Source organism: Otolemur garnettii, unplaced genomic scaffold, assembly GCF_000181295.1.
Source record: "Otolemur garnettii isolate 467f Iridium unplaced genomic scaffold, OtoGar3 scaffold00002, whole genome shotgun sequence".
Taxonomy (NCBI): Eukaryota; Metazoa; Chordata; class Mammalia; order Primates; family Galagidae; genus Otolemur; species Otolemur garnettii.
The window spans coordinates 1338939-1354220 of record NW_003852397.1 but is presented as its reverse complement, the minus strand read 5'-3'; the positions used below and the strand labels follow the sequence as shown (position 1 = coordinate 1354220).

Here is a 15282-nt window from a genome sequence, read left to right as displayed (position 1 = left end):
TTTGGCGGGTCCGGGCTGGGGATTCGAACCCGCCACCTTAGGTGTACGTGGCTGGCGCCTTAGCCGGTTGAGCTATAGGCGCCGAGCCTATTCTAAATCTTTACCTCTTAAATGAGGAGTATTAACATTATCTTAAATGTGGGAAATTTTTAAAAAGTTATCACAAAATCAATTTTTTCTTACAGGCAGAATATGTCCAGCTTGTTACTGAACTTCGAATGACAAGAGCCATTCAGCCTCAGATCAATGCTTTTCTACAAGGCTTTCATATGTTCATTCCACCTTCCCTTATACAGCTTTTTGATGAATACGAATTGGTAAGGAAAAATGTCAGTTTTTTAGTTGATGTAATTCAGAAAAAATTTTGGAATACTATAACAAATGGAATAATGTATAATAAGTCATTATGGTTTACTGACTTCAGTTTTAGAGATTTGTTGGTAGTTATACTTCTTTTGAGCTTAATAACCAGATTAGCAATTCCTTAATGTGAAGTAGGGAGAGGGGGTAATAAACAAAAATGGAATATATTTCTGTATCTTCTACATGGATGATGTTGAAAGCTCATCTTCCCATAAGTAGTATTCCACATTATTTCTGAATTTTTATTTGACCATATAAAGAATACTGATACTGGCTGGGCATGGTGGCTCACACCTGTAATCCAAGCACTCTGGGACGCTGAGGCAGGTGGATTGCCTAAGCTCCGGAGTTGGAGACCAGCCTGAGCAAGAGTAAGGCCCTGTCTCTTAAAAAAAAAAAATAGTCAGACATTGGGGTAGGTGCCTGTAATTCCAGCTACAAAGGAGGTTGAGACAAGAGAATGGCTTCAGCCCAAGAGTTGGAGGTTGCTGTGAGCTATGATGCTATGGCACTCTACCAAGGGTGAAAAAGTGAGACTGTCTTTTTGAAAAAAAGAATTTTTTGTACTTCCAAAAAATTTGAGAGTTTTTCTTGTTGTGTTTGTGTTACCTTCCCCAGCTTCTTATTTTATATGTGTAGTTTTATAATTATCTGTTTCAAACTTATGTTTAGTCTACTGTTTTGCTCTCTTCTAGTACCTAAGGAATGTTTTGTTTGTTTCATTTACATTATACTATAATCTAACAGGATTTCTAATTTTATGTAATTTATGTCTTTATTTTTCTCCATTTTCTTTCTCTCTCTTTTTTTTTCCTTTTTTTTGAGGCAGAGTCTTACTGTGTTGCCCTAGGTAGAGTGCTATGGCGTCACAGCTCACAACAACCTCAAACTCCTGGGTTTAAGCTATTCTCTTGGCCTCAGCCTCCCAAGTAGCTGGGACTACAGGTGCCCGCCACAATGCCCAGATACTTTTTTGTTGTAGTTGTTACTGTTGTTTGGCAGCCCAGGCTGGGTTCGAACTCACCAGCCCAGGTGTATGTGGGCAGCACCCCAGCCATTGAACATCAGTCGCCAAGTCACATTTTCTTTTTCTCTTTTATTTTTTATAATAAATTATTTTCAAACTCTTTGAGTTGCTTAAATCCTTAATATCAAGAAAACATAGTATTTTAAATAAAGTATAGGTATTATTTAAAAATTATAATTTGGAATAGTAAATACCAGATTAATTGAAAAGTACTGTTTGGTTTTTATTCTGTCTCATAAAATCAGTTTTACCCTGTGCCTTTTATTTTAATATTTGAGTAAGGACACTATTATATACTTTTAATTTTATGCATGTATCGGTACTTATAATTTATCATTCATAGTATATCTTAGTATAGTAGGAAACAAAATTTGTTAATTAATTTTGAAGTACATTGTGACTTAGTTTCATTGAATTAAAATTTTGATGTTTTTGTAAGAGTAATGTCTTCAATTAGCATGGATTCATCTAGTTTTTATGTAACAATATAAGTTATTTTTAGCATTTGAAAATGAAGGACTCTTAAGAGCTATAATTAGGCATGACTGAAAGCTGACTTTCTGTACTGTACTTGGATTAAATTAGGCTTTTGAAGTACAAAACAGAGAAGTAGATTTTTTCCTAGACCTATGTGTATGTAAAAAAAAAATAAGAACAACAAAAAATGATGAAAACTCTGCTGTATGATTTACTGACAGTAAGTTTATAAAACTTTTTATTGGATTATCCCCACAGAAAAGTATACACATCATAAATGTACAGCTTGATGAGTTTTAACAAACTCATCTATGAAGCCTGTACCCAGATTAAGGAACAGAGAAATCCTAGCACCTTATATACCCTTTCTTATCCCTCCTCCACAAGAGTGACCACTCGGCTGACTTCTAAAATTATAGATTAGGTTTGCCTATTTTACAACTAAATAAATAGAACAGATCTCCTCTTTTTGGCTCAGATTTTTGTTTGTGAGCCTCATACATGTTGTTACAAAATTTATTCATCTTAATTGCTGTGCAGTATTTTATTGTATCAATTTCCTTTTGTCTTTTCTACTCTTGTTGAACATTTACTGGTACTTTTCAGTTTAGAGCTGTTTTAAGTAGTGCTGTTATAAGCATTGTAGTGTATATTTTTTTATATATATATATCTCAGTAGAAGAACATATGTATGCATTCTGTAGGTTATATACCTTGCAATGGAATTGTTGTGACATAGGTTGTATATGTATCCCATTTTAGAAGATACTAGCAAATAGTTTTCCAAAATGATGTGTCAGTTAACACTGCCACCAGCAGGTATGAGACTTCTGAGTGTTCTACATTCTTATCAGCTCTTGGTATTTCCTGTCTTTTTCATTTTTGCTATTTTGGTAGATAAGTAGTGATCTTTCCTTGTGATTTAAATTTATGTTTCCTGGATTAATAAACTGTGGGTATGCCATGGAATACTATTCAGTCAAAAAAAAGATGGAGATGTTATATCTTTTATATTAACCTGGATGGAATTAAAACACATTCTTCTTAGTAAAGTATCCCAAAAATGGAAAAACAAGTATCTAATGTACTCAATACTAATATGAAGCCAGTAGACAAACTAATACACACCCACACGAGAAAAACTCAGTTCAAGTTGGGAGTGGGGAATAGGTGTGCTCCCATCTAATGGGCATAATGTAAGGGTATATGGCACACTTCTTGGTTCAGGACACAACTACAATAGGGACTTTACCTAACAAATACAAACATTGTACCCTAATTGTTTGTACCCTTATATTAATCTGAAATTAAAAAGTAATAAGACAGGGGGCACCTGTGGCTCAAAGGAGTAAGGCGCCGGCCCCTTACAGAGATGGCAGGTTCAAACCCAGCCCTGTCCAAAAACTGCAAATAAATAAATAAATAAATAAAAATGAATTTATGTTTCCCTGATGACTAATGAAGTTGCATACCTTTTATGTTTGTGGCCAATTGTGTCCTTTGTTTCTGAAGGGTCTAGGTTATTTGTCCACTTTTCTATTGTTTTTTCTCTGATTTTGTTACTGATTTATAGGATTCTTTATTCTTTATATGAGTCATTTGTCTAATATATGTATTGTGAATATCTTCTCTGGTGTCTTCTGGGAAATGAAAGTTTTTCGTTTTAACACAGTTCATTTTCTCAGGGTTTTTTCATTTTTATTTTTTTAATGGATGGAGCTTTTTGTGTCCTACTTAAGGAACTGTTTCTTATTCCCAAGTCATGAAAGTATTTTCTTATGTTTTTTTCTAAAAGTTTTATTCCTTTATTTTTCACATTTAGGTCTGCTACTGGTAAGTTTTTAATTGTGATTCTTATCTTAGAAGTTAGGTCAGGGTTCCTAGCTTGTCTTGTACGCTGGCTTTAGTAGGTTGAGCTGATCCATATGTTGCGATTATTTTGGGAAGAGCAGTATTATAGACATGATCTTGATTTATAGAGTGATGGTAACTACTACTAATCCTTTAGTACTTGTCAGGAAGTTTATATGTATTAACTTTTATAGTCTTCATAGCAAAACCTTTGAGGTAAGTGTTATTATCCTCATTTTACAGATGCCAATGAAGGTATGGAACTTGCTTATAGTCACAGAGCATGTGTTAGAGCCAGTCTGTGAACCCGTGTTCTCTGGCCTCAGAGCTTCGTCTCTTCATTCATACTGCCAGCCTGCCTCTTGATGATGGTGTAATGAGTGGGACAGGGTTTAGAACTTTTTGTGTGACTTTGTGTTTCTCATGGGAATGACAATACTATACAGAGAGAAGAAACTTTAAAAAAAATTGTTGCAAACTTCTAAGCCAGGTTTGCATCTAAGTTAAAAGATTCAAATTAAATTCTAGACTTTTAGTGAGAAGATATTTTTAGTATCTCCAATGAATTGGAAGTATATTCATCTATTGTAGATAGAAGGCAGTCCTAAGTTAAGAGATAATTATAGGCTATTCTTTCATACCGTGTTGCTGAAGAAGTTACCCATGATGGTACCAGAATATAAAAACATTGAATGATGTGCACACTAGGAAAGCTGATGGGTATAAATACTTGTATGATTTTTTTTCTGACCGTTAGTACTGATTGTATCTGTTCCACCCACTTCCAACAGATAGATTCGGTTATTTTGTTATGCTTAAAAAAAAAAAAAGTAAATTATTGGTCCAGACTTAAATATTTTTGTTTTTAATATATTTGTTATATGTATTTTTTATTGTGAAATTACCATATCATTTGTTTTCGGTCAATTTATAACATTTTTTGACCAGTTGTTGAATGGGATAATAATTTTCTTCCATTATGTAAAATATTTTATTCATATAAGAATAATCTATTACATACTAACAAAAATAACACTTAAAAAATGAAAACTGCATTTCCCAGAACAAACAAAAATAGTGGGAAGATATGCATTGTTTTACATTTTTGCAAGTTACTTAATATCTGACTTAATAGAAGGCAAATGGGTTCTTGTAACTGCTTCTCTGTATCTATTGTGATGTGTTGTTTGACTGAAGTACTGGAAGAAAATCCAACCTTATGTAGATAAGTTGGAAAAGGGAGAACTTCACAGACCTACTGAAGAGATCTTAGAAATTCCCAAGAGTTTTCAAAACATTGCTTTATATTAATCTTTTTGTGGGTACAAAGACAGGTATATGTTATGAGTAGTTGCTACAGGAAATGTGATTTCAAATCACATTATATTTACATTTCTGTAATGACCATGATGTTCTAGTTTGCCAGTGTAAGTAAGGGTAGGTCAATCATTATCTCACCTGACTGTGTAAGTACATCAACTGTGAAATATGGACTAACTTAGAGATGTGACTAAGCTCTTTTTGTGTTCTCTTTTTTCCGTGGAAAGCACGATGGTAAATACTTTGCAATTCTTAATTTCATTTTTAGTTGTATGATTGAGATTCTGTTGTGTGTGTTAGATAATCTTCTTGGAACAAAGAAACCTATCAAGAGTCATTAGGAAACTTGCATTTGTTTTCTGACTATGGAGAAAATTGACTTTAAAGGATCCAAATTATTCCAGAATAGAATTCCTAAAAGCCCTAAATCCTTTTTTTTTTACTTTTTAAAAATAGTAACTATTTTTATATTACCTCCTTTTCCCCAGTGATAAAGATTTCTTAACTTTCCCTGTTTAGTATTTATTGAGGTCTTTGTTATCACTTTCATGTTGAGAGTACTGTCTCCTTACTGAATTTAACAAATTTGCAAAAAAAAAAAAAAATGAACATAATGTAAACAAAGGTAAATTCATAAAATTTTTGTACATTTTTATATATAAACATACATGCTATAATCTCTTCTATGTTTTAATTGTCTGAATGTGTAAATGTCTCTTCATCTCACAATATTTGAGATTATCAGTATCCAAGATTCTCTCTGAAGTAGTGCTTGTTATTGATGGCATACAGGAACTGTCACAAAAATATATCAGTTTTATATGGGATTAGTTTCTAATTAAGGCAAATTTACCATTGAAATGTAATAACTTTTTTTCCCAAAGAAGATTATTGAAACATTTTCCTTTTTCCCCAAAGGAGCTGCTGCTTTCTGGCATGCCAGAAATTGATGTGAGTGATTGGATAAAAAATACAGAATACACAAGTGGCTATGAAAGAGAAGATCCAGTTATTCAGGTAAAATTTCTCTAGAGCTTAGAATCAAGTTAGGTTTTCCATTTAATTTTGTAAGCTTTTCAGCACTATCAGATGAAAACCTACATTAATTAACAAAGCAAAGTATTTTCCTAAATTATTCTTGTGGGAATATTGTATATGAATATTCTGTATGAAATCATTTTTGATAAACGAGTTTCATAGAATAAAATACGCTTTATGAATATTGCATATTTCTCTGGTATTAAATCTATAGTTGCTCTAAGTGAGCTAAGTTTTTTTTTTTTGTTGTTAGTGGTTCTGGGAAGTTGTGGAAGATATTACTCAAGAGGAGAGAGTTCTTCTCTTACAGTTTGTTACTGGCAGGTAAGAAGAGTTTTCATGATAATATGGAAAGAATTTAATGTACTGACATCAGCAAGGAATGAAAGGACTTATCTCTTTTATTTTTATTGCACGCTGTAACGATTTTTAGCATGTGTATCATTTTTGGTATAGTATGAATGCCTGTCTTTATTCTTTTCTGGTATTCCGTAGTCATTAAAAAAATTCAGTTTTAAGTGTTCTCCATATGTTAGGGATGTTAATTCTGCAAATATTTCCCACAATGTAACATTTGCTTTTTAACTTTATTAAGTTAAATCTACAGACTTCCATGTAACTTTTACTATTTTTCTAAATGGTTAAACCTCAACACTATTTAATGTTATTATATTTTCCCCATGATTTGGTCAGTATGAGTCTTTATGATATAGAAAATAGTTATTCAAGTTCTTTATAGTTAAATGTCTATTAAACTGCTGCTCTCAAAAAGTAAATAAAAAATTAGAATTAGTAATATATAGTGTTCCTCCCATTTAAATAGTATAGTTGTTGTTAGCAATGCTGGAAAGAACTGCACTGTTTCTTAGTTAACTGGCCATGAAATATGCCATGTTCACGTGAATGGAGGTGAGGGATGTGGGTAAGGAATAGCCGAGGAAGCCAAATCTGATGTTCACCCTCAGGCTGAAGAATCTACATGTCAACAGTTAGTCTAATTAAGAGTTCAAACTGAGAATGTCTTAAGTTTCTTTAAACTTTGATTTTCCTTTTACATTAGACTCCTAGCCAATAGTATAGGTGTGGTAGTTGCCATTCTAAACCGAAAGTGTGTACTTTTTCTTTAGGAATTTTAGGAAAATTCAGACAGATCATCTATTTGTTTATATTTAGATATTGAGATATTTTTCTATATGTCTACAGTATTATAATGCAGCTGAACTGAAAAACCAAATAAATGTGTTCCAATTGTAGAACCAACAGTTAATATAAAAAGTAATTTTTAAGTATTTTTGTGATATTGACATTAATGTTTTGTTAGTCTGTAAGACTAATCTTAAATGTCTTACTGTATTCTTACCCCTTTAAGAATCAGACTTGGTGGTTTCTTTGTGAATAAAATAGGATTACGCCATTTTTATTTACTGCAATTTTGTACTGTATGATATAGGTGTCATGATACTCAGCTGAAAACTTTCATTTATTTTTTTCATTCATGCTTATGCCTGATGAATCATGATCTTAGCATAAGAACAACTGATTATATGTCTAAGTATGGAGCCCAGCCATATTTGTTTATAGTATAGAAGAAGAGGAAAAAGCCTTCAGGGATGGTTTGTAAATATTAGCATATAGAAAAATTTCAATTTATTTTACTTTATTTTTAAGGAGATTGGACTTGCCTCCTTATACCCTCTCTCTCTCTCTTTTTTTTTTTTTTTGAGGCAGAGTCTTACTACATCACCCTTGTAGAGTGCTGTGGCATCACAGCTCACAGCAACCTCAAACTCTTGGGCTTAAGCTATTCTCTAGCCTCAGCCTCCTGAATATCTGGGACTATAGGCTCCTGCCACAATGCCCAGCTATTTTAGAGGTGGGGGCTGGTCTCCAGTCTGTGAGCTCAGGCAGTCCACCTGCCTCGGCCTCCCAGAGTGCTAGACTTACAGGCATGAGCCAGTGCACCCGGCCAGAACTTCAATTTAAAACTTATTCTGCAAAATTTAGTTATGTGAAAGACATAACTAAATTAATAATCCTGATATTGAAATTACGATTCTGATATTTATATTGTGGTATAATGTGTGAGAGTCAGTATCAAAGTTTATTTTTTCATCTTGTCCTGATAAAGTGGTTAATTTATTTTTGAATTCTCCCTCTGTAAGAAATTCAGAATAGCTTGCCTTTTAGATATTGAAGTATTTTTCTATGTCTACAGTATTATAATATGCTATATATGAGATTCCTGGGGTAACCAAATTCATACAGCCATCAAGTCTTTAGGGATTCTTTTATATTGAATTGTGAGATGATTTTTTTCCCTTTGAATGTATACATATCAGTGATTTCAAATAGAAAATCCTGGTGTTTTTTGTTTTTTTTTTGCCCTTTGTCAGTTGTGATCATCTTGTTAATTTTTTAGGCAAAAGTTAAGTATATAGATCAATACTGAAATTTATTTCAGTTTACAAATAGACATATCCAGCTCTTCTTCAGATAGTCTCTTGCTCTAATTGTGCTTTCAGTTTATTAGCAAGAGGCATGAAGGCAGGCAGGCAGGCAGATAGGCTGGCTGACTGGCTGGCTTGCTCATTCATTCATTCATTCATTTATGAGACAGAATTTCACTTAGTTTCCTTGGGGTACAGCGCTATGGCCGTCATAGCTCACAGCAACCTCAAACTCCTGGGCTCAAGTGATTCTCTTATCTCAGCCTCCCAAGTAACTTGCAATACAGGTGCCCCCCACAATGCCCAGCTATTCTTAGAGACGGGGTCTCACTCTTGCTCAGCTGTTCTCAAACTCTGAGCTCAGGCAACCCAACTGCCTTGGTCTCCCTGAGTGCTGGGATTACTTTGCCCAGCCCCGAGCCATACTTTTAATATTCTCTTGGATTATTCAGATGAGCTCAGGAATTTTATGAATAAACTCTTTAATAGCAATCAAACTATTTTAAGACAAATCAAATTTGTCTTTAGGGATTCTTTTATATTGAATTGTGAGATGATTTTTTTCTCTGTGAATGTATACATATCAGTGATTTCAAATTGAAAATCCTGGTGCGTTTTCTTGGCTCTTTATATGTTAGGAAATGCACATCATAAAATTTATCATCTTAATTTTAAGTGTACAATTTTGTGGTACTAGGTACATTCTCATTGTCATGCAACTATCATCACCATCTATCTCTCAATTTTTTCTCATCTTTCCCAACTGAAACTTTGTATCTATTAAAAACGAACTCACATCCTCTTTCCCCCCAGCCCCTGGCAACTACTATTCTACTAGATGTCTATGTGAATTTGGCTACCCCAGGAACCTCAAATAAGTGAAATCATACAATATTTATTATTTTGTATTTGCCTTATTTCACTTAGCATAATTAATATCTTCAAGGTTCATCCATATTGCAGCATATGTCAAAATTTCCTTCCTTTTGAAGGCTGAATAATATCCTTTGTAGATATATATATATATATATGGTTCGCTTATTCGTTTATTTGTTGATGGACACCTGTGTTGTTTTTGCCTTTTGGCTGTTGGTGAATGAATGGTGCTGTCAAAAATTGTTTGGCCATGTATGTGAGGGGTTATTTTTGGCCTCAGTATTCTAGTCCAGTGGTCTGTGTGTCTTTGTTCCAGTGCCGCACTATTTTGATTACCATAGCTTGTAATACATCTTGAAATCAGGATATTTGAGCCTCTGCCTTTGCTATTCTTTTTCAAGATTGTTTGGGCTATTGGTTCAACATATTTTTAAGTGAACTGAATTATACTTTGTACTATGAATAGTATGGTAAAAAAACATTTTAAGTTTTAGTCAGATTTCTATCTTTGAGTATGCATTTAATACTTACATACTGGCTCGGCGCCTGTGGCTCAAGCGGCTAAGGCGCCAGCCACATACACCTAAGGTGGTGGGTTCGAATCCCCAGCCCGGGCCGCCAAACAACAATGATGGCTGCAACCAAAAAATGGCCAGGTGTTGTGGCGGGCGCCTGTGGTCCCAGCTACTTGGGAGGCTGAGGCAGGAGACTTGCTTGAGCCCAGGAGTTGGAGGTTGCTGTGAGCGTGATGCCATGGCACTCTACTCAGGGGATAGCTTGAGGCTCTGTCTCCAAAAAAAAAAAAAATACTTACATACTATTTTTTTTGCCATCATTCCAATTTATCAGAAAGGCACTACACCATTTCATTTTAAAAGCAACAACAATTTTTCCAGGCTCAATCTGTTTAATCATGATATATACACAGCCTAATTTGTGATACTAATTTTCTTTTGAATGTATAGAACTTAAGAAATAGTCATTACAGCCATATACTTAAGATTAAATTTTTTAGTGATGTGTTACACATTAAATGTTAGCCTTCTTATGATCTCATTATTGTTAGGTAATTGCTCCAGAGAAGCCCCTTCCCCAGAAAGCCCCTTCCTGCTTTCTCTTAAAGTTATAGCTCCTCTCCAAGCACAGGAAGTTGACCTCTGAACATCAGGGAGTTGCCTGCTTCTCCCTGTCTCAAAACTTGTCTCACTAAAAATTTCAAACTATGGCCTGCCCCAGCCGCTCTTCCCGCCAGAGCAGTAGCTCCTTATTGGCTCCCCTACCATCTCGTCATCATTCTGAGACTTCCCCTAACCCAACCTATATACGGGTGCACTTTTTTGATCTCTCTCTCTCCTCCTCTCTCTCCCCTTCTCTCTCCTCCTTCGTGCTGCTCTGCAACATCCCTTCCTGGCCAGTAAAGACCTTTTGTACAAGCCTTAGTGGTCTGTGAGATCTCTGCCGGTCGAGTGCCACCCTTTCAATTATATTAGGTGACATTTGAAAAAATAAGTTTGATATACTGAATATCTGGAAAGAGAAGTATAAAGAATTACCTGGTTTTCCCAATCAAAACAGAACAGAAACTCCTTTGGGCATATGAATATTGTTCACAGATAGGGAAATCACTTGGATTATATGTCAGAGTCTTTATTGCTTGAATTAATCAAACATTCATTTATTCAGCAAGTATTTAGTGAATATTTGTTAGATGCCAGACATTTTGCTAACTCCAGGGATATAGATATAGACATAACATGTTTGAACCCAGTTTAGTAGGGAGACACATGAAAGCAAATATTTGTGACTGGAGCATGCTAAGTGTAATAGTGGAGGTATGTGTTACAGCCAGTTGAAAGCATAGGATAGCTTATGGAAATGCGAAGGAGTATCTCTATGAAGCTTGCTAACTTATCACAAAGAGTTCTGTAGATTTAAAATATCATGTTGTCCTTGTCCTAGAATTGAATATATTCTTTACCCTAACTTAGAACTTGAAATATATCTGTTGTGAAGATTTTTTCTTTCATGATTACAATATGAGATTTAAACTCTTTAGTTCCAGGGTCCCGCACGGTGGGTTTGCTAATATCATGGGTGGAAGTGGATTGCAAAACTTCACAATCGCTGCTGTGCCGTATACTCCAAATCTTTTGCCAACTTCCAGCACATGGTATGTTAAATTGATTTTCTTTAAATGTACAACAAATTGTTTTGAGTAATTTTGAATGATTGTTGCATTGAGAGGAAGACCTCAGGTGTGATCTCTACTGAGCATTTGGGAGTCACTTATCCTTAGTCGTTTGCTTCCCTATTTTTGGTAGGTTAAATGTTTGGGGGAAACCTAATACCTATAATTTAATTGAATATGGTTCAAGCATCACTAAAGTTACACTGTCATAAGTGTACTGAGTTACGCCATCTTGTTAAACTAAATTGCCCTATTGCTTATTTATTTTAAGCTGAAAGGAACTTATTTTCTTCCACTACATTTGCATGCTAAAAGAAACTGCATTGCAGCAGTTTTTTTCTTCTTTTTAAATACTACTTCTGGGTTTTTCAATTTGAATGCAAATTTGAGAGGATGGTTTTATGTTAATTATGAGTTGTGTTTTCACCTCTAGACAAAACAATCAGAAATTGCATAGATTTCCTGTTTAATGGTGGCATATTTTTCTTTTAAAGCATCAACATGCTCAAGTTACCTGAATACCCAAGTAAAGAAATACTCAAGGACAGACTTCTTGTGGCACTACATTGTGGCAGCTATGGTTACACAATGGCATAATGAAGTCTAGAAAACTCATCTGACTACTGATGCACAATTCAGAGTGGCAGAAGTAATTTAGGAAACTGTCAACAGAAAAGCAGCCTAAATGCAACCTATACACAGGCTGATGTTTCAAATTCATAAAGGATCAGGTTTTTTGTTTTTTTTCCTCTCTTCTCTTTTATGTTTTTCTCTGTGATACAATTAGAAAATAAGAAATCACAATAGGCTTTATTTTTTTAAATGCTAATTGAAAGTAGTAGAAACTCCTTTTTTTCATGTGTAATTTCATTCAATATTGTGTTAAGGCAAAATCTGGTTCTACATTCCACTTCTGCTATGTAACTGTCTTGTTAAAAGTGTATTTTCTCTTTATTTTTCTATATAGTAAATTATATGAGGACATCCAGTTGTTGGTATGTTGTTTTTGTCAACAGAAAAGAAGCCATACTCTGTAAAATAATTTAAAGGGGTTTATTCTGAGCCAAATTTGAGGACCATGGTCCGGAGCCACACCCAAGAATCCTTGAGCAAGTGGACTTGTGGGGTGGGGTTACAGTTTGGTTTTATACATTTCAGGGAGACAGGAATTGTAGGTAAATACATGGAAGGCATACATTGGTTTGGCCTGAAAAGGTGGGACATCTTAAAGTGGGGGGCTTACAGGTTATAGGTGGGTTTAAGGCAGCGGTTCTCACCCTGTGGATTGCGACCCACAGGAACTGTGTAAAAGGGCTACAGTATTAGGAAGGTTGAGAACCACGGGTTTAAGGATTCTTTAGCTGACAATTGGCTGAAAGAGTTAGGCTTTGTCTAACAGACCAGGAGTCAGTGAAAAGGAATGCAAAGATAAGGGCCCCTTAATCAGAGACAAACTTAGACACATGCCCAGACCCAGGGGTCTGGTATGTATATTGAGAACCTGCAGGTATGTCGTACATAGCCTCAGTTAGGCCTGTTAATGAATCAACAAAGGACACCTCTAAGAAGGCAGAGGGACATGATGAGACATGTCCGATCTCCTTTCTCATCGCAATTAACTCAGTTTGGGGGGATTCCCTTGGCCAAGGGGGAGTCCAATCAGTCAGCTGCTGGGAAGGAGCCTTAAGATTTTATTTTGGTTCACATTTTATTGCATGTAAAGTGCCATTTATATTTGGAAAACTCTTGTATAGATTAGATTAATTTAGATTGTGTATAAAGCCACAAATATGTATTTTCCACACTGTATTCTATATTGCATTTTTTTTTTTTAGCTTTTTAATATTTTACTATGTAATACAGAATTTAGACTGGGTGTGACAAATGCTGATAAAATGACATCTAATTTATATATTAAAGCTTACACTATATTGTATGAATTATTTGTATCTTTTCAGTGGTTAGTTTTCCATATGTATATCGTGGTCTTAAACTTTTGCTTATGCCTTATTTTAATTTATAATGAAGGTAAAATTAAAATATATTTTACCATAATTATTTTTCATTACTTTTATCTGTGAGCTCTGAGGGCACATCTGAAGAAGTAATCTTATGTGCAGATTACAATTTAAATATGTATTATTTTACTTCTTAAATTTGGTTTTGTGATTAAAATGTCAAGTTCAAGTGATACATGCCTAATACAGGGTTTTTGAAGTTTTGAGTGGCCTGATTGATTTTCTTTTGAAAAGATACTTTGGAGTACTGTCAGCATACATTTGAATGGGAGGTAGGAACTCCTAGGTAGAAATGCTAATCAGGGATTTGTGATGATTTGGATCTTGCCTCTGGAAACTAAAAATAGAATTTTTAATGATATTACTGTAGCTAGAGTGACATATGCAGATTTTCTCTTGAGGAACCAGTATATTTGTCAGTGGTGTTTAATTGAGAGACATACATTGAAAGCTTTGCTAAGTTATAAAGCTCTAATGCTTTAGTTTTGGTTCTTTTTTGTTAACTGTTTTTATTTTTTTATTTTATTTTTTGTTTAACATCTATTTTTTTTTTTTATTAAATCATAGCTGTGTACATTAATGCAGTCATGGGGTACAGTGTCCTGGTTCTATATACAATATGAAATATTTTCATCCAACTGGTTAACATAGCCTTCATGTCATTTTCTTAGTTACTGTGTTAAGACACTTATATTCTACATTTAGAAAGATTCACATGTACCCTTGTAAGGTGAACCATAGGCGTGGTCTCACCAATCACCCTCTTGCCACCCATCCTCCTCCCTCCCTTTCCCTCCCTCTTCCCATTCCCCATATTCTTGGGCTATAATTGGATTATAGCTTTCGTATGAAAGCTATACATTATTTTCATAGTAGGGCTGAGTACATTGGATACTTTTTCTTCCATTCTTGGGATACTTTGCTAAGAAGAGTATTTTCCAGCTCCATCCATGTAAACATGAAGGAGGTAAAGTCTCCATCTTTCTTTAAAGCTGCATAGTATTCCATGTTGTACATATACCACAATCTGTTGATCCATTCGTGGGTCGATAGGCACTTGGGCTTCTTCCATGACCTAGCAATTATGAACTGGGCTGCAATAAACATTCTGATTTTTTTCTAGTAAGAAAATATATTTCAACAGATTACATGAAATTGAGAATTCTTTAAAAATTACTGCTAGCTCTAAAATATTGAATGTTTTATTTATACTAACTGAAGTTAATAGTGTTTTAAATTTTGTTTTTTTTTTAGTTTAATTGCAGAAAAAGTCATTGCCTTTTGAGTTTTTGAATAAGTAATTGACTAATTTCATATTACATTGCTTATAGTTTTAATGTTTGCAGACATTTTTAATTATAAAATACATAAGCTTCGTCAGCTTGATTCTTTTACAAATATTTATGTAAAAGAAATGAATTTGGATGTTTTTTAATATAGATCTGGCAATTTCAGAATTTATTCCTTAATAGTTTTTATTTTCATAAGAATTCAGTTAGTGTAAGAAGATTTTACACAGATTAAAAATACTGTTTAAAGTAGAAGTAGCAAGTCTTTTTAAATATAAGTAGATGAATATATTGAATGCAAGGTAGTATAGAAAAATGATTAGGAAGATTTATTTCTCTTTGAATAAAAGATGATTATATCTTAGCAGGGAAGTGATACAACTCTTAA

At 34.2% G+C, this 15282-nt stretch overlaps 1 protein-coding gene across 3 annotated transcripts in view; it reads left to right on the top strand.

Moving 5' to 3' along the window:
- Positions 1-12633, top strand: part of HACE1 (HECT domain and ankyrin repeat containing E3 ubiquitin protein ligase 1) — a 108884-nt gene extending 96251 nt beyond the window's left edge. For all 3 annotated transcript variants that reach the window (XM_023513060.1, XM_003781563.3, XM_023513061.1), the window contains 5 exons: positions 186-317; positions 5957-6055; positions 6330-6400; positions 11456-11569; positions 12082-12633. In XM_023513060.1, coding sequence (XP_023368828.1) covers positions 186-317; positions 5957-6055; positions 6330-6400; positions 11456-11569; positions 12082-12184 — 519 coding nt within the window. In that variant the 3' untranslated portion in view covers positions 12185-12633. The remainder of the gene's footprint in view (positions 1-185; positions 318-5956; positions 6056-6329; positions 6401-11455; positions 11570-12081) is intronic.
- Positions 12634-15282: the final 2649 nt, after the last annotated feature.